This window comes from Crocodylus porosus, unplaced genomic scaffold (assembly GCF_001723895.1).
Source record: "Crocodylus porosus isolate Cpor-Errol unplaced genomic scaffold, CroPor_comp1, whole genome shotgun sequence".
Taxonomy (NCBI): Eukaryota; Metazoa; Chordata; order Crocodylia; family Crocodylidae; genus Crocodylus; species Crocodylus porosus.
The window spans coordinates 68,396,483-68,419,702 of record NW_017728931.1 but is presented as its reverse complement, the minus strand read 5'-3'; the positions used below and the strand labels follow the sequence as shown (position 1 = coordinate 68,419,702).

The 23,220-nt window shown below is 42.3% G+C and overlaps 1 protein-coding gene across 2 annotated transcripts in view; it reads left to right on the top strand.

Moving 5' to 3' along the window:
• Positions 1 to 23,220, top strand: part of LRRIQ1 (leucine rich repeats and IQ motif containing 1) — a 172,382-nt gene that overhangs the window by 76,452 nt on the left and 72,710 nt on the right. For both annotated transcript variants that reach the window (XM_019543129.1, XM_019543130.1), the window contains exons 18-21: positions 2,934 to 3,023; positions 3,820 to 3,941; positions 4,609 to 4,704; positions 5,006 to 5,091. In XM_019543129.1, coding sequence (XP_019398674.1) covers positions 2,934 to 3,023; positions 3,820 to 3,941; positions 4,609 to 4,704; positions 5,006 to 5,091 — 394 coding nt within the window. The remainder of the gene's footprint in view (positions 1 to 2,933; positions 3,024 to 3,819; positions 3,942 to 4,608; positions 4,705 to 5,005; positions 5,092 to 23,220) is intronic.

Below are 23,220 nucleotides of genomic sequence, written 5' to 3'. Positions count from 1 at the left end.
CAGTTGAGAAGTAAAACTTCAACCTGCCAAGTCTGCGGACTTGACCTGAGAGCTTACAATCAAGATTGGTTCTTGCTCACTGTTAATAAACCTTTTACAGATTCCCTATTCTTGCATACATATATGATATAAGTAGTTTTGTAAGCATGGCTGATTAGAATTAAATTTTTAAGATATTAAGTGCACAGAAAAAATCCTCATTCAAGAAAAGAGAAGAGTTTAAATGGCAATTTGATTTTTGTTTTTAAATGGTGGCTGCATTTAAGCTTGAAGCAGTTTGCAGTGTGAGAATAAATCCCGAGGGAGATGGACTAGTGGGCAGAGGGCAGAAGAAGCATTTACAAGCGCATGATAAATTTATTTGTCACATACCTCTGCAATTTATCTCAGTGATGTTTCCGGAACATATGCAACCGCTATCAAGTGGGTTGAGGAAAAGCCTAAAATTCTTTCTTCTTGAGATTAAACAATATATGGAAAAGATCAATGAAGGCATATCAGCTAATAAAAAAAGGCGACATAGAATCTGATCTGGATTTAATAAATAAAACATACTGGGCACGTCTGCACATGCACCCGACTGTGCAGTTGTTACTGCGCAGTCATTTACTACCTGCTAAAGCTGGTACTGCACAGTAACCTACAGTAACCACCAGTACTTTCCAAGAACCACCAGTTATTTCCAACCCTACTGCGCAGTAGCGGCAAGTTTATAATTCATGCCCACCAATGCTACATCACCATAATTCGTTGCTGTGGCGACGTTGAGTCTCGTCTAGATGCGCCCAGTGAACTATATTCATATCAAGTACCAAGGGGAAGGAACCTAATGTTCAAGAGTTCTTGCTTTTGAAGAGTGAAAAATAAACTGAAATTATCAAAATAAGTGCTTCCGAAAAGTTTGGTAAAAATGGAAGCAGGAAATTGTTTCGGAATTGTATATTGTATTATAAATGAGAAGATTTAAAGTCAGAAAAGTATTTGACTGGTATTCAAGGCAACCTTTTCAAAATAACTTAAATATTAGCCTGTCATCTCCTTTTCATAAAAAACCTGGCAGCCCCTGTTATTCACCATTGTAAGGTTATACAAAGTCTTATTAAACAAGCTAGACAATAAAGAATTACTGTAATTCTATCTTAAGGTATCCAAAACTGGGAAAATCATCTCAAGTTCTTACAGAGTAAAAAATGAAAGTAAGCTAGTAATATTCCATAAATGGAAGAAAGATGTTCTAGCTACATAAATTAGAAGTTTTCAGAAGAGGGGCTTGGATCAAAATGAACCCCCAGATAAGGGGTAAGTAAGGGCAATCAGAGTGGCTGCCCCGTGTAATAGAAATCAGGTCCTTAGAGGTATTTATTTACTGTCATGAGGGCATGTATCTTTATCACTTGTCTAAATGTGGTATAAGAAAACGTGGAAAAGGTCACGGAAGAATGAGAAAAGTTGCAGACTTTCTGATTTTAAAATATTAATCTGTGCTTGGGTTTTAGAAAATAAGATAATTTAGCAACAAAGTGCTAAAGCTCCCCTGAAGCTCCTGCTTCTGCCATTCTTATTCACGCTGAGTAAAATTAATGTGAAAGAGGTATTATAGCCATGATATAATTATGTGAGAGGCAAGGGTATCTTTTATTGAACCAACTGCATGGTTATAATAAAGTTAGACGAGCTTTTGAATGCAAAACATTCTTCATCAGATCTGATGATCACTCTGGCCCCATCTATTAAGGTGAGATCGCATCTTAAATTGTGCCCTAGTCACATGTTCAATCAATTAATGGCATGATAAAACAAGGAGTAAGCTATGCATTTATTCTTACCATCCTATTTATTGAGTGTTTGGCCAGGTGCTTCCCTGTGGTTGGGAGCCCCATCAGCTAACAGGGCTCTCTGCTGCAGGGGTGTACCACTCGCTGCCCCAGCTGCAAGTCTCATCAGCTGCAGGGCTTGCAGACATGGGAGCTTGCTACCTGTCAGTGCAGGGGAAACTTTTGGATCCCTAGTCACATGTTCAATCAATTAATGGCATGATAAAACAAGGAGTAAGCTATGCATTTATTCTTACCATCCTATTTATTGAGTGTTTGGCCAGGTGCTTCCCTGTGGTTGGGAGCCCCATCAGCTAACAGGGCTCTCTGCTGCAGGGGTGTACCACTCGCTGCGCCAGCTGCAAGTCTCATCAGCTGCAGGGCTTGCAGACATGGGAGCTTGCTACCTGTCAGTGCAGGGGAAACTTTTGGATCCCAGGTTCCCCCTGCACCAGCAATAAGGTGTGATAGGATCAGATGCTGGATCCCACAGCCAGGCCTCCTGCCTTGCTCATATGGCCTGGCAGAAGGTGTTATTGTGCGTGTCACACGTTTACCTGAAAGTCTAGAGGGGCCTTCTGAGTAATACTTACTTTGGAAATACTATCCTCAGGTCACAGATAAGTGGAACTGCTTGAGAGAATAGATGTTCAAGGTGTTTATATTTTGGCTATTGATTATGACTGTTTACTGGCTTAATACTCTTCATCAATAAGTGCAACAGAAATACAAAGCGGGATGTAAATTGTTAACGGTTTGAAAAAGCAAACAAGCCTCTCTCTGCCTGTTATGTTTAACTGAAAAGTAACTTAACTAGTTTTCTGGGGTTTGACTTGCTTTACTAGCTCTTATTTGTTCATTTTTCTTGGGGTAAAATAAGAATTAGAGAGCAGGATCAGAACATCTCACTACAAATATTTATTAATTGTGGATTAATGTATAGAAACTAATTCCAGATAGCAGCTCCACAACTGGAATGGTATTGCAGGTGGCTATTTTGATATATGACGTGAAAACAGTTGAAACAGCATGCAAGACAGTTTATAAGAGACTTTTAAAAAGTTATCTAAACTAAACTGATTTTATCAGTGCACTATTTGACTTTACTCATTCATACAGGCTGCCTTAGAGAGGGAATGGCTAACTTTAGATTCCACCCGCTTCCCTTCAAAAACACTGCTGCTCTCAAACCAGCTGCACTGGCCAAAGGTAACATGTCACGGAAACTTCTTAGTCTTCAGTCTTTGTTCATTCCTTAAGGATATGCTGCTCTGGGGTGATTAATACTGCAATTTATTGACTTGAAAAACACAATTACTTTTAGAAGCCTCTGACTTCCTCCTCATCCCCAGATGTAATTTTTCATGTAGCTTTTCTTTCATTTACTTAATTCTTTTTCTTTATTTTGGATTTCTTTCAACACTTTACTTCACAGTAGCAAAAAAAAATGATGATATGCTTCATCTGCACATTTGGCAATAGATTAAAAATTGTGAGTTGACACAGTACTTTAAAAATATTAAAGTCTGCATTATATAGCAACAGCTGAGGATTTTCAGAACAGCTAAAGGTCATTGAACTGTAATGTCTGTTAGTTATTTGATAAACTTTGAAGTTTTCAACTTGCTGTTTTTGTAGCACTCTTTTATTCCTCTTTCTATATGCAGAATATTCCTAAAGATATTTTTGCTCAAAATAAAAAAAGATTTTTGTAAGTACATTGATTGACTTTATGTTTAGTCTTTGCTGATTATCATTAGGTATAATCACATTTGTTTATACCCATTAAATCTTTTTTTGCAAGATGTAGTTAAAAAAAAAAAAGGTTGGATCTTGGGCCAATCATAGTTGACATTGCCTATGAAATGCAGATGCAAGGCACAATTCTAAAAACCTGATGATGTTTAACTATATTTATTGAGTAGTTCCACTGAAGTCCATGAGACTACTCAACACCAAAGTTGCAAGGCTATTAACTCACACTTTTGTTTCTCTTTCTTGTAAGTATCCTAAGTCTCTGTGTTCTGATGGAAATTCATATGATTTGCCCTGGCCTCCATACGAAGCCTGGCAGTGTGATAAGAAAGTATATTCAGTCTCCCCAAAAAGGAGCCAGCTTAGTAGCAGGTAAGTCAAATAATTTGTGTTTTTCCATTATTGATTATAGTTAGCTAGATAGATAGATAGATAGATCTGACAAGAATCAAAATAGGCCCTGGAAGAATAAGACTCTTATTTGACGCTTTTGCAAATATTTTATTGGTAAGTCACATAATTATTGAAGTTTAGGTAAAAGCACTTATAATCAAAACTGAACAAACCAATTACAGTATATTGGCTGTGCAATAATTTAGCATTTGTCAATTTAATTATTAAGTATTAGAGTTAAATATAACAGTATACAAATATATAAGAATCTTGTGACCCATTACATTTTAAAAAAGCTATCCTATAACATGTAGACCTTTTAAAATTCAGATTTCTAAGAATAGATAAGGATTTTAAAGGATTTCTTACACATCTGAATTCCTTTGGAGAAAAAGGGCTAAAATATGCTTCAAATAATTGAAATGTAAACATCTTAAATCAATGGCAGATGCATATGACTGTCCAAGATAACCCCTTCCTGACTATAAAAATATAGGTTTATTTGTTTTATTTTGTTTTTTAAAAATTGTTTTTGAGATTCAGAAGGTACAAAAAACATTGCAGAGTAGCAACATTTGAAAAGTTCTTATTTCATCTTTCCAATGTGTGATCAGTGTTCAGTTCTATTATCCTATTCTACTGTCAGGTTGAAGAAGAGATCTGTGTCAGCATTCTCTGACCTGAAGGATAAAGAGCAATTTTCATTCAAATCAGGAAAAGAAGAGAAAATTTCAGAAGAATGGTATGTTATCTGACTTGCTTTTTAACACAAGTCCATCACCCAGGCATTGTAGGTCTAGAGGCTTTTAAAAAGCACCCTTTTTTAAGAAAATAATTTTTATTTGTGATTGTTAGATACTACTGTAAACCTTTTTACTAGCTTTAGAGGTATCAGATCAATTGACTATAATTTCTTAATATTTTCAGATGAGCAACATGTAGTATGTTTTTACACTATTGTATGACTTGTGTAAAGTGTGTGAGAGAGAATAAAGGGTAGTAGATAAATGTGAAATTGATGGTAAACTGTCACCTTCTCATAGGGGTTTTAAGGATATTTCCACTGCACAGCTAATGCTGAAGAGAGCACATAAAATGAAACGCAAGAGATCTAGTCATAAAACTCTAGGTAAGCCAACTGTCCTGCTGCAATGTGAATGAAATGTAGAGGATAACAACTGCATAATCTGACATCTGAAAGTAGAATGGCTTTTCTAGAAATTTTGCTTGAATTTATAAGATAACTACTGTATTATTAATATGGGTAAATGAGGAATGTGGCTCAGGAATAAAGAACTCATAGATTAAATCTTTAGAAAAGGATATGTTGTAAGAAATATTTTAATAATTTGTGAAATACTCTAGTGAATCTTAAAAAGTATATTTTACATGTTTTAAGTGGGAACTTTTCTTTGTTTCATGTGTTTCCTTTGCTGGGTAAGAAGTTTGTAATTTTGCGTTTTGTAGTGCTTCTGTTTGCCCCAAGGTAACCACAAGTTGTTATAGTGTGGCTGAATCAGTGAGGGGTTATTTTCATTTGCTATCAATCTGCTCTAAAAACAAAAAATATTTCTGCAGCATGTGATCATCTCTGTTATCTATTACCTCCATTACTTAATTAAGAGGAGTGCTATCTGTATGCAATTCTTGACTCCTGAGGTGCCATTTGTGAAGGTTTCACAGTTTACTATTGTGGAATCATATCATAGTTTGGCATTCATTAGTCCTGTAGAAACTGGCATTACTCAGATGTGCCCCCTTCCTCCCCCTCCCCCAGCTGAAGGAGCTAAAATCCTCCTTTGCTCCATGCAGACTTGCGCATACTCCACAGCTGTTCATTCCAGGAAAGGATGAAATATCATAATGTATAATTGATACAAGTTATAACTAATCTTAAGTTCATTAGTTATGATAAGCTGTCGGTCATTAGAAATCTTTCCATCAATAATGCTTACCTCTTTGGTAACATATATGAAGACTTCATTTGTGGCTGATATGCATTTTCCATTGGCATATAACATTGGAAGTCACTGTTTTTCACTTAGTAATATTAAAATATTGTCTAAGGTCATTTTGTATTTCATGGGGCAGTGTAGTACAGAGAGAAGATTTCAGTGTATGTTTTCAAATTTGATATCGGCACTTAAGACCTATTGTGGCAAAAAAGAAATCTAGCTTTGTGCAGTAAGTAACATGTAGTCAACAAACTGTCCTCTTTCCTTATGGATAAGGAATAAACAACAGGCAGGAGGTTAAAACAATCATCTTTAAACCGCCAGTAACTCTTTATAGTTTCCCACCCTGCCCTACCACACTACCCAGGAACAAAACCATCAATATCTGGTGTGCAGCTGAATTTTTGACATGTGTTCCACTTGGTGGCCGATGTATCATTTTTAATTAACAGGGCCTACTAAGTTATATCATCTTTTCTCCATATGTTGTCTGGTTAATGTTAGTAGTAATTAATCCAGCCATAAATGGTTGCTTGTTTAAGCATATCAAATTCACCTAGCCTAGGGTATTTTGTTGTTTTAATGGAATTTTTGGATGCTTTTTCATTCATTTTGCTGTGATGAGTGGAGGGTGGCTGTTCATTTGTTTGTTTGTTTCTAAACCACGCTGCTAGGAAAATTATCAAAGCATATTATTGGTATCTTAAGAAAAAAGGAAAAACCTACACATTGTCACAACATCATTATAGGTGCAAGCTACCTCTTCTAAGTACTACCCATAAAACCCACTTTTCTCTTTTCAATTACTGCATCAGGCCCAAGCCTGCCTATATAATTGCTCTATACAAAGTGTCCTGAGAATCAACAAATTCCCTTATTTTTCAAACCAACAGAATACATGAACAAATAACCTACTTACTGAAAATGTTGCACCCCCTCTTTGTGTGTTTGCTTTTATTCCACTCATTGGGGATGTCTACATGTGCATTTAAGAGTGCCTAAATTTAATGTGCAGGGAACAGGGGAGGGAGAGCAGTGGAGAGGAGAGGAGAGGTTACTGGTGGCTGTGCCCCACCACCACCCCGGTCCTGGCCCGAAGCAGCAGAGGGAAGGTGGGAAAGGCCCAAGCCCAGTCCCCAGCCTGAAGCGGTGGGGGAGGGAGGGGTGCAACACCCCCAGCCCAGGTCCTGGCCCAAAGCAGCAGGAGGATGGGGAAACAGCTCTGGCCCAGGCCCCAGCCCAAAGTGGTGGGGGGTGGGAACAGCCCTGGCTCAGGCCCTGGCCCCATTCTGAAGCGGCAGAGAGGAGGGGAGAATGGCCCTGACCACAGCCCAAAGTGGTGGGGGAAGGTGGGGAGTGGCCCCGGCTCCAGGCAGGGGGGGCCGGACCCAGGCCTTTCTCCCTGCCCACTCTCCCAAAGCCCCTGTCATTTTTGACAGGCCATTTCCTTGTATATTCATAAAGGAGTAGAGTTCGCAAATTTTGCGAATAATTTGACAGAATGAAGAGCAACGGTCTCGTTGCAGCAAGAGAAGTTTAGGTTAGATATTAGGAAGCATTTTCTCACTAGAAGAGTAGTAAAACACTGGAACAGGCTACCCAGAGAGGTGGCAGAATCTCCATCTTTGGGGGTTTTCAAAACCCAGCTATACAAAGCCTGTGGCTGGGTTGATTTAGCTTGGAATGGTTCAGCTTTGAGCATGGGGTTGGACTAAATGACCTCCTGAGGTCCCTTCCAACCCTAACTTTCTATAATTCTAATACAGTATTATTCAAGATAATCCATTTCATAGCTGCTGGTGAAGAGTGGGGGGAAAAGAAAAGATCTCAGAGTACTGAGTGTGTGGGCAATGAAATGGAAAGAAAAAGCCTGAAGTAATTTGTATGGGGGGGGGTAATAACCCTAATGATACAGTGTAAGAGTGATGTGGTAGCTGTGATGGTCAAGAAATTCTGAGAAGCCAGGATTTTTTAGGGAGCTATATTTTACTGGGCCTACTATGTAGGTGGGATACAGTTAGAAAAGCTTTCAAATGCAAAATAGCCTTTGTCAAGTCACATAGTTGCCATTTAGTTCATTTTTTGCATCTAATGAATTATGCTATTGGTTGGCTGGCATGAGCCACTTTTGTAGGCAATTAATCTTTACAGTGCTGCCCTTCCTTACCTTTTGCCTGACTTAATACTAGCACAGCCAACCACCTTTGCATACAACAAACAATTTCATTGACAACAGGTATTGTGGATATCAGTAGTATAACTGTGTTCAAATAGGGAGTGGATGCATTTCTGGAGGACAGGTCCATTAAGAGCTATTACACACAAACAGTCAGGGCATAATTTGGCCTTAAAATGTCACTAATCCTATGACTGCTGGTAACTGGGAGAGTAGGGCAAGAGAGAAGTCACTCTTCATATGATCTGCTTGTATACATTCTTCTAAAACAGGGGTGTCAAACATATGGCCTGTGAGTTGTATTCAGTCTGTGGACCTGTATGATCTGTCCTGTGGGCATGCAGTGTGTGGGCTGGACCTGGGGCTGCAGTTGTTCCACATGGCATGGGGACAGTTTGGGGAGTATGCTGCATGTGGTGCCTGTGCTGAACCGACCCTCCAGGGGTGGTCTGATTGGGCCATATTGGAGCCAACACACAAGGGCTGGTCTGGCAGGGTGCTACATGCAGCATGGGCCCCATGTTGACCCCCTAGGCTGCATACAGCACACATGGTGCTGGGTCCCACCTGTGGGCTGCTTGCAGTGCAAGCCTGTAAGTGGGCCAGTGCACTCTGCCTTTGGCACAGGGGCCAGCATTGGGAGCTCTGGTGCCACCCAGTCTTGCCTGCAGACCAGCCCAGAGATCCTCATTTGGTTTGTAGGTTCAGATGAGTTTGACACCTCTTCTCTAAAACTTCCATTACGTGCACCTGTCAGAGACAGAAACTAGCCTAGATAAACCAATAATGTTTAACTGGCTTTATATTCATCAGAAAATTCTTTGTGTCTGAGAAGAATCTCCACATGCATAGGTGTCTCCTATATCAGCTTCTGACGCCCCTTGTTGCATAAAGGACATTGACTGAGGTCCTGAAGGAAGTGAAGGACCTTACACTAATACTATAAATTAGAATAGGAGCCCTCCTATTTCATCTTCTGGCGGGGACCTGGCATTCTTGAAACAGAAAACTGCAACCGGATTCATGTCCAGATGTCACTGTCTACCACTCAGGATCTCAGAGTGTTTTTCAGATATAGCTCTATGTGTACACCTCATTGAAGTAGCTCCATTAGTTGGGTAGTAAAGTTATTTTGCAGTGTTGACATTCTAAAAATAAACACGGCATCATCCGTCAGCTGAACCTCTAATGCAGCTGGGTATCCAAGAGGACCTGCATTTGTCTGTCTGTCTTTAACAAATGTAAAGAAAATAACCTTTTAAGAAGCAGCTCTCACCTGTCATGTGCTTTTTGATTTTCCTCTAGCAGTCAGCATGATCACATCAACTCCATCTTTTCTGAACTACTCATTAAAGCCTCAATATTAAATATTTGTAATATTTAAATATCAAATTATTGTAAACTTTGGGTTTGTTCTTATATTTACAACTGTTTTCTTTTTCAAGTAGTTTAATCCAAAATTTAAACGTACTAAAATAATGCCAATTCAAATTTAAATATTCCTGCAAATTTGAAGATATATTTGGCACTATCTACCTCCTGTGTAAATTATATACTATAAAGAAGGAGCTTTCCAGATTATCTGATGTAACCAGGTAGCTAATGCTCTGCATGTTATTTAAAACAAAAAAAAAAATGTTGAATTGTAAGCAATGAGTTCTCTATATAAGGAGGTAATAGAATATTAACAAATAAACAGATATCCTTTTATGCCCAAACTTAAATATCGGACTGGTATTGAAAACAACTTTCATATCAAATTCTGCTATCCTGTGGTATGAATTATGCTGAGTTGCAGCTTAATCTAAGGGCCCTTTTACATGTTACGTTTATGCTACAATTAAGGTATTAATCATGGCATAAATGGCAAGGATGCTACACCTGCAACCATTTTAATGTTCCATTAAATGGCAAATCAACCATAATAATGTTCCACATATAATGTAGAGCATCTTTGTGGCTGATCTGCATGGTACTTTAAAATTGAATGTGTGGCATGTCCATACAATGGGACCCTCCAGGGTTGATGCCTGACAATCAGCTGATTATTAGAACCCGTCCTGGACAGCCCCAGTCTCCAACATACATGCTGACAATATTGTTGGCACTAGTTTGGAGCAACCTGGTCTCCAACCAGCTGGGGGCTGCCCCAGGGCAAACCTGGTTCTCCACCTGGGCCCAGGACTGCCCTGCAGGAGGGATAGGGGAAGCAGAGGCTCCCACTGGAGGGAACCAAAGGGCTTCTTCCCCGCTTCCCCTATAGGACTTTTAAACCCTACACCTGGCGTCCCTGCCAGGTGCAGGGGATCAAAGCTTCTGATGGGAAGCTGAAGGACTTGTTCTGTCATGGCTTTAAACCTCATGCCTGACAGCTTCTAGGAAGTTCCCAACATGTAGCATGGCAGGAGGCACAATTGTTGGCATCAAGGATCAGATTCTTATGTGCCTTCCACTGAATATGTGCCAGAGGCCTTGGGTGTCTGTACAGTCTAATCGGAAAATTTGCTCTGCTAGAGTGTATTGCTTACTTTCAAATATGTTCCCTGTTTCCAACTTCTTCTGGCTGGTGTCACATGTTCCCTTCCAACAATTGCAAATCATTGGAATGTAGTGACCTATTAAAGTTAGTACACATTAGGAGATAACACTCATCTGAAAAACAATGATTTTACAATGCCATAAGAGCACTTAATACATGCTGAAGTGCTTGAATGTGTTCCTGCTTGCATTTTAACTGCACTTAGTAAGTGTTAAATTGTACGTGGGACACTACCCTCTTCTCCATGCCCTTACTGGCCAAATCGTATACTGCCTAAATGTAAAGTGAACTTTTACCCTGGGGTTTTTGGAATCCTAATCTGATAAACACATGAACATGTTAAAAAAAGAATTTGAATGGCACTGGCAGCAAAATGTATATCCTGAGTTACAGATATGCTTAGGTAAAAGGACTTGTCCCTTTTTTTTTTTTTCTTTCCAAGAAGTATGTATGTACTCCCTGTGGTGCACTATACAGTACGAGAACTTCCCATACCATGGAAGTATTGGTTTATGTACTGGCCACCTGCAGGTTCCTAAGAGTCCCCTTACTTCTTCTCCAACGAGTATTCAGGAAGGTATTCAGCCCAGTACTTTAATTCCACCATTTTTGCTAATATTTTGAACGTGTAACTGTTTCATGGTTATGTAATGTTTGAATTATTGTGCTAGTTCTCATGGGGTTGCTCTTATTTTGGTGCAAACTGAGAAGTAATTTACTCATATTGCACATTTGAGTCAATTAGGGACTTTACCTTTCCAGAAATGTTGGTTTGGGGGTATGTTGTGTATATATGCATTATATATGGGTATTCTGTTTGTTGCAAATGTATGGGACAGGTATGTAGTGCAGAACGACTAAGAAAATGTGGGGTATTTTCTGATTCTCAGCTTGAGCATAGGGTTAGGAAGAAATGAGGCCAGGACTTGCAGCAACGTACATGGTGAAGATCTTTCTGAAGAGCACATTGCCATGGGTGAGACTCATAAAGACATTTGGGCATGGGGATCCCCAAACCTAAAAGTTAGGCATCTGGATCCGGGTGTTGAATTGGCAAACTCAAGTTGGGCACTCAGAGCCATGTCTATACAGTAAACTTACCATGGTTGCTAGTGGTGCCCTCAAGCATGCTGTAGTATTCCACCAAACCTTCCTTTTGAATTAGAAGCTGTGCAGCCAAGCTATGTTTGCACAGCAGGATAGGCATGCAAGTTAGCATTGAGGTGTACTTATTTGCCCATACATAGCGCCAGATGGAGGTGGCTACAGTATTTCTTATTCGGGAAATAACCCATGCAGAGTAGAGGAGTGTTTGAGGGTTCACTGTTTGTCATGGTAAGTTTATGGCTTAAGTTCACCATACTTTAAATCAGGAGACTTAGGAATGAAATTCACTATGCTCAGCAGGGGATGCCTAAGCCAGCCAATAAAAAGCCTTGAACAAGGGTATCTGGAAATCAACCTCTCACTTCCAGACTTAGGAAGTAGTTAGACACTTTTCTGAATTCCTGAGTTAGGTATCTATTTAACATTGGGATTCCTCACCTCAGACACTCAAAACTTAAACACTGTTGTAAGTGCTGTCCATTTTTTGTATAATAGCCTATTGGCCCAGCTGCAACAGAAGGTATGAATTTTGTTCTTATCCCAACTTTTTATGGCCTCATGGTGGGACCACACTCTAGGGAAGTAGGAGATGTGGATTTTAATTCCCTTGGGCCTATAATACAAATTACCCACTCCAAAACCAATGTTTTATTATGCAAAAAGATTGTATTGCCAGAAGTAGCCATCCCTGAGCTGAAGAATTGTTACTGTCATTCTCTTTCCTCATTCTCCCTCCACCCTTGGGGAGGCCTGGGGTCCAGTCCAAGCACCATCTTGGCCACTTGAAGAGAAGATGAATCATCCAGCCAGCCTGCAAGCCCTACAAAGCCAGTGGGTCTCCTTAGGTGGGCACCCTTTGGTGTTGACCTGTGGTGTACACTGAGTGTTTCTCTTTCATTTTTTTGTTTAGGGTTCTTTTGAATTCAGTGTTTTTGTTAGAGGGAGCAGGGGGACTTAGGTGTGTTTTTTCAGGAGGAGCTCCTTTATAGGAGAGGGGGTACAGAGTTGGACGTGACACTGAAAGAAAGTGGGACATCTTACTTGAGAGTGAGGTGGGGTAGTGGGGATGTAGGTGGGGGAGGCAGGAAGATGGGAAGAAATTTTTTGTGTGTTGGGAGTTAGGATTGGCAGGAAGGTTTACTTGTTGGAAGGGTATAGGCAGGAGGCAGTGGTTGGTGGGGGTAAAGTTTTCAGGTTTTGAGGTGCTCTTTGGGAAATCCTGTCTGTGGGTTGTTTGTTTATTGTAAGCCACTCTGAGCCTTTCAACAGAGCAATCTATTAAATAAATAATGATGAGTGCAGCTGGCAACAATAATAGGGAATGAGACAAGCAACTTAGAGTAGTAGAAGAATAAGTTATGGATTTCTTGGTGAACCTAGATTTTTCAAGTCAGCAGAACCAGATGGGATATATCTTAGAGACCTGTTGGTATTGGTTAAGGTAATTTCAGACTCATTTTCTGTCATTTTTAAGAATTCATGGAGGTCAGATGAGTTCCCAGATACCTGGAAATGGGCAAGTATAGTGACCATCTTTAAGGAAGATGGAGTATCAAGGAAATTACAGACCAGTCAGTTTGACTTCAATATCTGGAAAGGTCATGGAGCAGATCATCAAGAAATTTATTTCGAAGCACCTGGAGGAGAAAAAGATGATCAAGAACAGCCAGCATGGATTCCTCAAAAGCAAGTCATGCCTGACCAACTTGACAGACTCTCCGGATAGGCTTCTCCTAGCCAAGGCTGTGATAGATCTTGATTCTGGCAGGGCTTTGACACAGTCTCCCACAACATTCTTAATCAAATAAGGAAATGTATACATGATGAAAGGACTGTAGGATGGATACATAACTTGTAGGATCATTATGCTCAACAAGCCCCCAAAGTTTGGAATAGACTGCCACCGGAGGTAGTTCAAGCAGACATTTGGATATTTATCGTGTTGGGATCCTATGATCCCTGCTGACTTCCTGCCCCCGGGGCAGGGGGCTGGACTTGATGATCTTCCAAGGTCCCTTCCAGCCCTAGTGTCTATGAGTCTATGAATCTGAGTAGTCATCAGTGGCTCAGTGTCTAGTTGGGAGGGGTTATCATGTGGGGTTCTTTCCTAGTTCTGGTTTTGTTTGACAATCATTACATTAGAGCAGGGGCTGGCAAAATATGCTCCACAAGCCAGATTCAGCCCACCAGGCAATTTTATCTGGCCTGTGGGTGCTTACCAGCCTGCACAGCTCATTCCCAACCCTCCCATGCAGAAGGGCCTGGCCTAGCCAGCACGCAGCTTCCAGGTGGGGCTGCTTCTGCCACTGCTGTAGCCACCAGGGGTCCTGCTCAGCTTCCTCAGTGTCCCGCTCACTCCAGGCACCAGGTATAGAAGCAGGGGGGAGGAGCTGAAGTTGGGTGGGAGCATGGGACTGGGGCTAGCAGCAGTGCAGAGCCCACGTGCAGGGGGATGGCAGGAGCATGGAGCTCAAGTGGGCAGGGTGTGGATATGAGGGAGTTTGGGGGGGGTGTGAGGTTCCCCACATCTCCCCATGGCTCACAGCTCCTGCCGCTGATGGCAGCAGCAGGCACCTAGGGTGCTTGTGGCTCATGCAGGTGCTGCCACCTGGCAGTGCACAGCTCTGGCTAGCTCTGCACATGGTGGCGAGGAGTGCAGCCAGGCCAGCCCACCTCTATCACACAGCGCTCCCTGTAGTGCATGTGCAGCTCCCGGTACTTGTGCGCCACCAAAGGAAGCCCCATGCAGTGGAGCTGGCCGACTTTCCCGCTCCCTGCTGTGCTGGTCCCAGGACTCCACTGGAAATGGAGGGGAACTCCACCTCTTGCTTCCTGACGGAGTCCTAGGACTTGCATAGCAGGGAGCTGGAAAGGCACCCAGCTCTATTGTGTGGAGCTTCTCTTCTTGGCACAGAAATGCTGGGAGCTGCACATGTACTGTGAGGAGCTCCATGCAATAGAGGCAAGCCAGCTACTTTCCCTGCTGCACTCCTCACTACTATATGCAGCACTGGCCTGAGGCATGTGCTACCAGGTGGCAGCACCTGCATGGGCCATGAATGCCCCAAGTACCTGCCACCTGCTGCTGCTGCTGCTGCTGCTGCTGCTGGTGGCAACAAGGGCTGTGCACCATGGGGGGAGGAGTGTGTGGAGGGTAGGGGGTTCCCACATCCCCCCCACCCTCCTTCACACCCTGCAAATGCCACACACCCACACTCTGCCACCACAACCCCCACATATACACCTCCAACATACCCTATTGCCCTTCCAGACACACAGCCACACCCTGTCAAAAACCCGTTCACACAGACCCCACACAAAATATACAACAGTAAGACCTTATGTTTGAGTTGTTATGCAGTCACCTTTATATATAGTATGCAAACGCAAATCATGACAAAAATTTTTTTTGTAATAAAAGTAAACTATATTATAGTAGGTGTTTGACTTTTAGTGTATGATTTGCTCCTGGAAGTACCTCCAGATGGCGGGGGAAAGGGGAGGGGGCAATGACAAGGGGAGGGACCTCCTGTGCCAATGGTCAGGGGTTAGATGTAGGACTTCTGGTCCAAAGATAGTGGCCAGGGGGTGGGGCACCTGTCTAGAGGCAGGGCTACCCTTGCGGCCCTCAAGTGCTCACCAAAACTCATTAAGTGGCCCTCCAGCCAAAATATTTGCCCACCCCTGATTTAGAAGATGGATTGAATGCACACTTAGCAAATAGAAAGATGACACCAGGTTGGGTAGAACTGCTGACTTTCTGCAGGGTGGAGCTAGGATTCAGAATGACCTGAATAAATTAGAGAAATGGTCTGACATCAATCTAAGGTGTCAGAGAACAAATGGTCTGAGAACAATTGCATGCACAAATCATGGAATGATTAACTAAGCTGCAGTACTTCAGGGAAGGACCTGGGGATTACAGTAAAATATAAACTGAATTTGACCCAACGCTATGTTCTTGTTGCGAAAAAGGCCAGTAGCAAACTGGGCTGTATTAAGAGGGATGTCACTTGCAAATCCAGGGAAATGATTCTTCTGCTCTATTCAGCATGAACAAAGACTAACATTTATCAGTACAGTACAGTATCCAGTTTTGAGCTCCACGCTTCAAGAAATATATAGACAGATTAGAGAGAATCCAGTGGAGAACAACTCAAATTATTAGATACCTGGAAAAGTCATGAGGAATGACTCAAACAACTAGTCTGGAGACATAAAGACTAGAGGAGAAATTTGATAATAGTCTTCAGATCCCTTAAAGGTGATTATAAAGAGGATGGAGATAGACAAATTGCTGGCCTTAGGAAACAAGACAAGAAGCAATTAAATTGCTCAACAGGAAAAACTTAGGTTGGAGGTTAGGAAGATTTTTCTCAGTGTGAAGATGGTTAAGCATTGGAATAGCCTATCCAGAGAGGTTGTGGAATGGACATTTTTTAAGATCATATGAAATAGGCACTTGACTGGGTTGACTTAATACAAGAAGGTTCAGGAGAGGAAGACCTGATGGCGAAAGTCTACTATAGGCCTTCCTAGCTAGAAGAGGAGAGTGATCAGGCATTCTTCAGGGAACTGAGTGAGGACACCAGCACTAACGATCTGATTGTTATGGGTGACTTCAACTACCCTGACATCTGTTGGGAGGACCATTCGGCCAGCTTCAGCAGGTTAGCTAACTTCTTGGCAGCTGTTGATGACCTTGACACAGGTTGTGGAAGGACCAACTAGGAGTAAAGCCACTCTGGACTTAGTGCTGACCAAAGGGGAGGACATGGTGGGTGATGTGAGGATTGGAGGTAATCTGGGCTACAGTGATCATGATCTGATTAGGCTCACCATCCACCAGAAGGCTGGGAACTCAGTAGGACAGAAATCTTAGATTTAAAAAGGGCAGACTCTGGCAAACTCAGGACACTAGTTAGAGAGGCCCTCTGCAACCAGCAGCTGGACAGTTTGGGAGTTCAGGAATACTGGTGCTTCCTCAGGGAGCAATTCTCACTGCTCAAAAAGAGGCCATTCCCACGCAGTCAAAAAGCGGGAAAGGAACCAAGACACCTGCTTGGCTTAACAGGGATATTAGGGAACTATTAAAACAGAAAAAAGAAGCATATCTGCAGTGAAAAAACATTTCCGCAACCAGAGAGGAGTAAACTTATACAGCCAGCATCTGCAGGTATGAGAAGTGGAGAGCCAAGGCAGGCGTGGAGATCAAGCTGGCAGCTGAAATAAAGGACAACCAAAATTCCTTCTGTAGGTACATAGGGAGCAAGAAAAAATTGAGCTCCACTGTGGGGCCCTTACTAAATGTAGAGGGGCAGCCCACAGTTGATCCCCGTGAAAAGGCAGAGCTCCTAAATACTTACTTTACATCAGTATTCCAGAAATCAGATGAGACCTGTTCACCCGTCAAGAAGGCCGGGGAATATGGGGAAGACAACAGACCACATGAAATCAGTCCCAAGCAGGTAAGGGTACTCTTAAAACATTTGGACGTTTTCAAGTCTGCTGGGCCAGATGACCTGCATCTGAGAGTACTGAAAGAACTGTCTGAGCACATAACAGGGCCTCTGGCAAAGCTGTTCGAAGAATCATGGAACTCAGGAGTGGTCCCAAACAACTGGAAGAGGGCTAACATGGTACCGATCTTCAAGAAAGGGAAGGGGGATGACCCTGCAAACTATAGATCACTCAGTCTGACTCTGGTCCTCGGGAAAATTTTTGAAAAAACTGTTAAGGAGGCCATCAATTTCAAGCTCATAACTGGTAAGACGTTAAGAAGCAACCAGCACAGCTTTGTTGAGGGTAGGTCATGCCTGACGAACCTGTTGTCCTTCTATGATCAGGTAACTAACCAGCTGGACAAGGTATATGAGGTTGCCATCATCTACTTAGACTTCAATAAAGCCTTTGATTCCATTTCCCACTAGATTCTCTCAATTAAACTGGAGGCTACTGGCCTAGACCAGTCTACAGTGAGGTGGGTAGGCAACTGACTTAAAAGCCTATTCCAGATATTGTAATCAGTGGGATGACCTCATCCTGGAGGGCCATCTCCAGTGGTGTCCCCCAGAGGTTGGTGCTTGGGCTTGTGCTATTTAACATCTTTATCAGTGACTCGGTGCTATTTAACATCTTTATCAGTGACGGGGTGGGAAGTGCAATGATTAAGTTTGTGGATGACACCAGGCTGTGGGGAACTGCAGGCACATTAGAGGATAAGGAAAGGATCCAGGATGGACAGACTGGTTCTATGGGCTGAACAGAATCAGATGAGGTTCAATAGGGATACATGCCGGGTCCTTCATCTGGGTAGGAAGAACCTTCACCATAACTGTACAATGAATGGTGGACCACTGGCTGGCACAGCATCTAAATGGGACCTGGGGGTGGCAGTCGGTCAGAAAATGAATGTGAACCAACAGTACAATGAAGTTGCCAGCAGGGCAAATGGAACTGTGGCGTGCATCAGCCAATGTATTGCCAGTAGATCTAGAGAGGTGCTCCTCCCTCTCTATTCAGCATTGGTAAGGCCACAGCTGGAGTACTGTGTCCAGTTCTGGTCAGTGCACTTCAGGAAGGATGTGGATAAGCTCGAGAGGGTAAAGAGAAGGGCCACTCATACGATTAGGGGCCTGGAGGATTGGCCCTATGAGGAGAGATTCTAGGAACTGGGCCTGTTCAGTCTGAGTAAGAGAAGACTGAGAGGTTTCTTGATAGCTGCCTACAAGTATGTCAGGAGCACCAAAATCTAGGGGAGCAAGTCTTCAGGAAGGCACTCCTTTGGGAGGATGAGGACCAATGGGCACAAGCTAATTGAGGAAAAAATTAGGCTGGACATAAGGAAAAACTTCTTTTCAGTATGAGGAACTAGAATCTGAAACACTCTCAACAGAGGTGGTGCAGTTGCCATCCTTGTAAGTGATTAAGAGGAGCTGGACAAGCACCTTGTTGAGCTTGTTTGAACCCAATAACCTGTCTATTTCAGGGGACCAGACTTAATGATCTTCCAGGTCTTTTCTGGTCTTTTGAGTCTATGATATATGATTAATTAGGGATGATCCTGCCTTGAACAAGAGGCCATACTAGGTGACTTCTTGATGTCTTTTCCAGTTCTACTTCCCTATGATTCTTTTTCAAAAAAGCAGCAGTGAGTGCTGAACTTAGAAGACACTTAAAAATTAGTAATAACATTGAGGCCGTCTCCCAAATTGAGTTAATCAGATGACTTAAGTGGAGGGATTCCCTGTTTGTAAGTCTCAAACAGAAAGCAGACATCTAGATACTCAGCTCAGCCAAGGCGGCCTCTGGCCGTTCACAGTGCCTGATGTTTAGTCACCTAAGTTGTTTTTTTGCCAGAATACTTAAGCACCTAAAGCAGAGATTCCCAAAGTGGTGCTGGGTGGGATATCATGCTCGGGGCTACGTAACAAAATGAATCTGTAGTGCAGTACATTTATATTCAGTACACAGTATAACATGGTGCCACAGAGAGCTTCCTGAGAGATGAAGGTGAGGCAGGGTGCTGCACTATGCAGATGAGTGCCTGCCTGCACATATGTGCAGCAGGGTAGGGGAAGCAGAGTGCAGTGAGGTGGGGGAGCAGCTGTGTGCACACAATGCAGGTAGGGTAGGGGAGCATCCACCAGCATGCATAGCTGACCCTGACTAGTGCTACCCCCATAGTATGCACCCCACACTGGTGCAGTCCACGGGGTATGTGTCCCTCAACCAGTTTGAAGTTGGACAACCCTAATCTAAGGAATCTTGGGCAACTAAGTAGGGTAGGTAGGAATTTTGTGAATCACTTTCTTGCATTCAGACAGCCAACTCCATCATCTAAACCCAATTTTAGGCACTTCATTTCTGTGTGAAACCCATATATTTGGGTTATGAACCTTTGAAAAAGAACAGTTTAGCAACTGCACTATTACTATAGCTTGTGTTACTAAGAGTGCTAACGGTAGCCTTCTTTTACGAAGGTAGTGGGGGGAAGGGTGCAGGCAGTACTTACACAGCATGAGTGTCGCAGAGCACTTAGGTGCCCTACGCCTGAGAATGGAAACGGCTCGGGAGAGACTCCTGGTGGCGAGAAGGGGGAGGCTCAGCTGCCAGTCACCAGGGCAGCACAGGTGCTGGTTGGTAGGACAACCAGTGAAAACCAGCTGACAGGAAGGGGCAAGGCTTGGCCTTTAAGCCCAGGACTGAGGTCAGGAGGGCAGTTCCCCTCTGGAAGGGGGAGCTTGGCCAGTGTAGAGAGAGAGAGGAGAAGCTAGACTGTATGAGCATGCCCTGGTTGCTGCCATGGCTTGGAGTATTTCCCAGTAGGGACTGAATGTTGTTCTGACCGTACGGTTTAGCTTTATGTTATAGGCAGGAGGCTTAGATTTGCATTAGAGCCGATTGGCTGGTGATATTGCTTCTGTTTGTAGTTTTATAAGACCGGAGGGCCGGGTGAGGCTATTAGGGGTTGGAGGAGGCCTCATAGGGGCTCCACAGTAGTGTGGGGACCCGGGTGCCAGAGAGGACACAACATTCAGGGATGCATTGACCCCAGCCCCAGGGCAGGCAATTGCGAGACCAGCCAGAGAGAGTGTCCGTGGGGGTGCAGGCGTGCAGAGAGGGAAATTGACCAAACAACATCCGGTGCAACTGCGAGGCTTGGGGCGTGATACAGGGATGGTTAGAGCCACGCATAGCCCATAAGGCTGGGGTGCACCAAGTCACCCAAGATAGAACACAGACTGGGAGACATCAGGGCACCGTGTCAGAGAGGACTAAGGCCAGCCTCCCTTAAACATTAGTAACATCAAAGACATGGCAGGCAAGATAGTGAGGGTGCTTTTAATATCACCGTGGCATGGTAAGGGGTGCTAGGGGAGTTCATGGCCACCCGTAAGACCCCGCCCTGTTACAATGAGATGAGTAACCCCAGGTACTGAAGTACTTAAATAACAAACCATTACACATACAGATGCTTGTTAAATAAAATTGTGGCCTATTTTAACCATATGAAATGTATGTTGTGTCTTAGTCATGTACTATATCTACATCAACTACTTTTATTTTACTGTAAAACGATACGAAACATTTGGTCAAGAAACCAGATATTTTACAGCTAAGTAGAATAATATAAAAAGTACCATTTATTAAGGATGCAAAATGCTGTAAAGTTCTCCTCCCTCCACACTCCCCCACCCCCTCAAAAAAACAAAACCTAAGACCAGCTGGACTTAATGCAGTTCATTATGCCTGAGTGTTATGATTAAGAAAATCATGGAGTTCTTAAAGATATCTTGGTGAAAAAGAATGCTGAATTCCCTTTATTGTGTAGATGTAGTGTTAACCCCTGAAATTCCAACGCTAGTTTTTTGTTTCCTTTTAACAAAAGTCTTTCAGATGACCAGAAGCCTTAAAGAGTTTTTAGTTGCTATTGCCAAGCCTGTTGCACTGTTACTTGTTGAACAATTTCATTTCAAAATATATAACTTGAATGAATTGAGATTTCTGTACCTCCCAGATAGAACCATAAGAACAGAGGAAAAAGAATTTAGATGAGGTTTGACTACTTAGAGCAGAGTGCACAATATAATAATTTGATCCAGGACTATAAATACCGGGAATTCTCTTCTTTAGTTTTTTTTTTTTTTTAAAGTGACAATATAATGCCATATGTAAAAAACTCAATTTTAAGATTATATGATAATACAACAACATTCTAATGAACTAACAACAGCTTATAAAATATCTGGATACCAGTCTGTGAGCACATCCCCGTGTGTGCACATGCAGGGGCACGTGTTTCCTGTGGGACAAATAGCAGCAGAACATATACCAGCATGCAGCAAAGGGTCCTGGGTGGGGTAGAGTTGGCTTGGGCCAGCACCTATGCTAGCCCCAGCAACCTTACCTCAGATCCTGGGGGCCCCCTGGGGCAGCTGCTGTGCTGAGCCAGCTGCTCAGAGCCTGGCCGGCAGCCAGAGCATGGCTCTGGCCAGCCAGGCTCTGATTTCTGGCAGTGCATCTGGCAGTGACATTGCTGCCACGTGTGCTGCACTGCTACTTAAAGCGATTTTTTTTTTTTTTTTTTTTTACAATAGGATCTTTGTTTCATGGGTATACATGTGCCACATGCAATATGCAGCACCTCAAATGACTTTGAAGTGTTGCAAACCTCACATGCGCCATAGTGAGGGCACACCCTTCATGTGTATGTAAGAGTAAGGGAACTTAAGTTTTTTAATAACCCTAACACTTCCTTTGGGATCTGGGAAGAGGAAGGGTTCCATTTTGTTTATACTCTTTGGTGTGGTTGAATCAGGGAGTCCCAAACACTGTCTATAAAGCCTTTTTTTTAATGCTAGTACTGTACAGGCATAGAACACAAACAGGGTCTGTCTCTTACTAAATTCACAATCTGAGTAATCTTACGTATGTTCATGTGAAGCAGATCTGCTATTTTGATTAATCAACACCTGAACATGGGAATAGATGTCCATTTTTCTGTGTTGTTTTTTTTTTTCCCACAACTAAAATCAGGAGCAAACTAATTTTAATTTTTTATTGCTTTGCATATTACTATGTAACAAAGATGCTATCAGATCAGGCAATAAACTAGTATTTCCATATTACTTCCATGACATTTATAATGTTTGTCCAAATTGTCATTTATATTTGGAGTCTGCCAAACAATGTGCATTAAATTACCTCCCTGGTTTCCGGATCTCCAGGACAGATCATCATGTAATAAATTATATTTAAACAAGTGTGCAGGAGTCCAGTAATATATTTGTGTAGTTTTGAACTATTGGACTCCTTCACAGTTCTCTGTGTGAAATCAAAAACATTTGGTCGCCTGTCATCAAAGCATGCATCCATTTCATTTTTCCATTTCTCTAAAAGCACTAGTATTATAAAGTAATCAGAGTAGTATTGCCTAAGTTTGAGACTAAATAAAGAGAGAGACTCATTTTTTCATATGAAAAGTGCTGTAGGCAGTGGCTGAGGTGATCCAGGTAGGTATAAATATAAGTAGTTGGGCATTGCGTTAAATCTGTAAAGATTATCTAAATTATTTAGCGAAGACTTAGAAGCAGATCATCTCATATAAATCTCCTACATGAATAATTTGTACCATTGTACCATTTCCCAGTACAATCCCAATGTGTGGATCTTCTTCAGTGCTTCAGTTGCTCCTCTTGCACATAGAGTAATTTTAGTGATAGATGCCTTTTATGCATGTATTCTATGTTTATTTTCTGGATACATGTTGATGCAGCGGGTAAGTAGGCAGACTTGCTAAGGAAAAGGTGTCATGTCTAAAATTTCTAGATGAAGCCAGTTTGGCTAATTTTAACAGACCCAGGACACAATATAACTTACAAATAAGCTGAAGATAATTAGAAATTGCATATTTTCTTTTGTCAGTTTCTAATAGCATTTGATCTTTCGTCTCTTTAAGAAAGTTACTATATTTGGAAT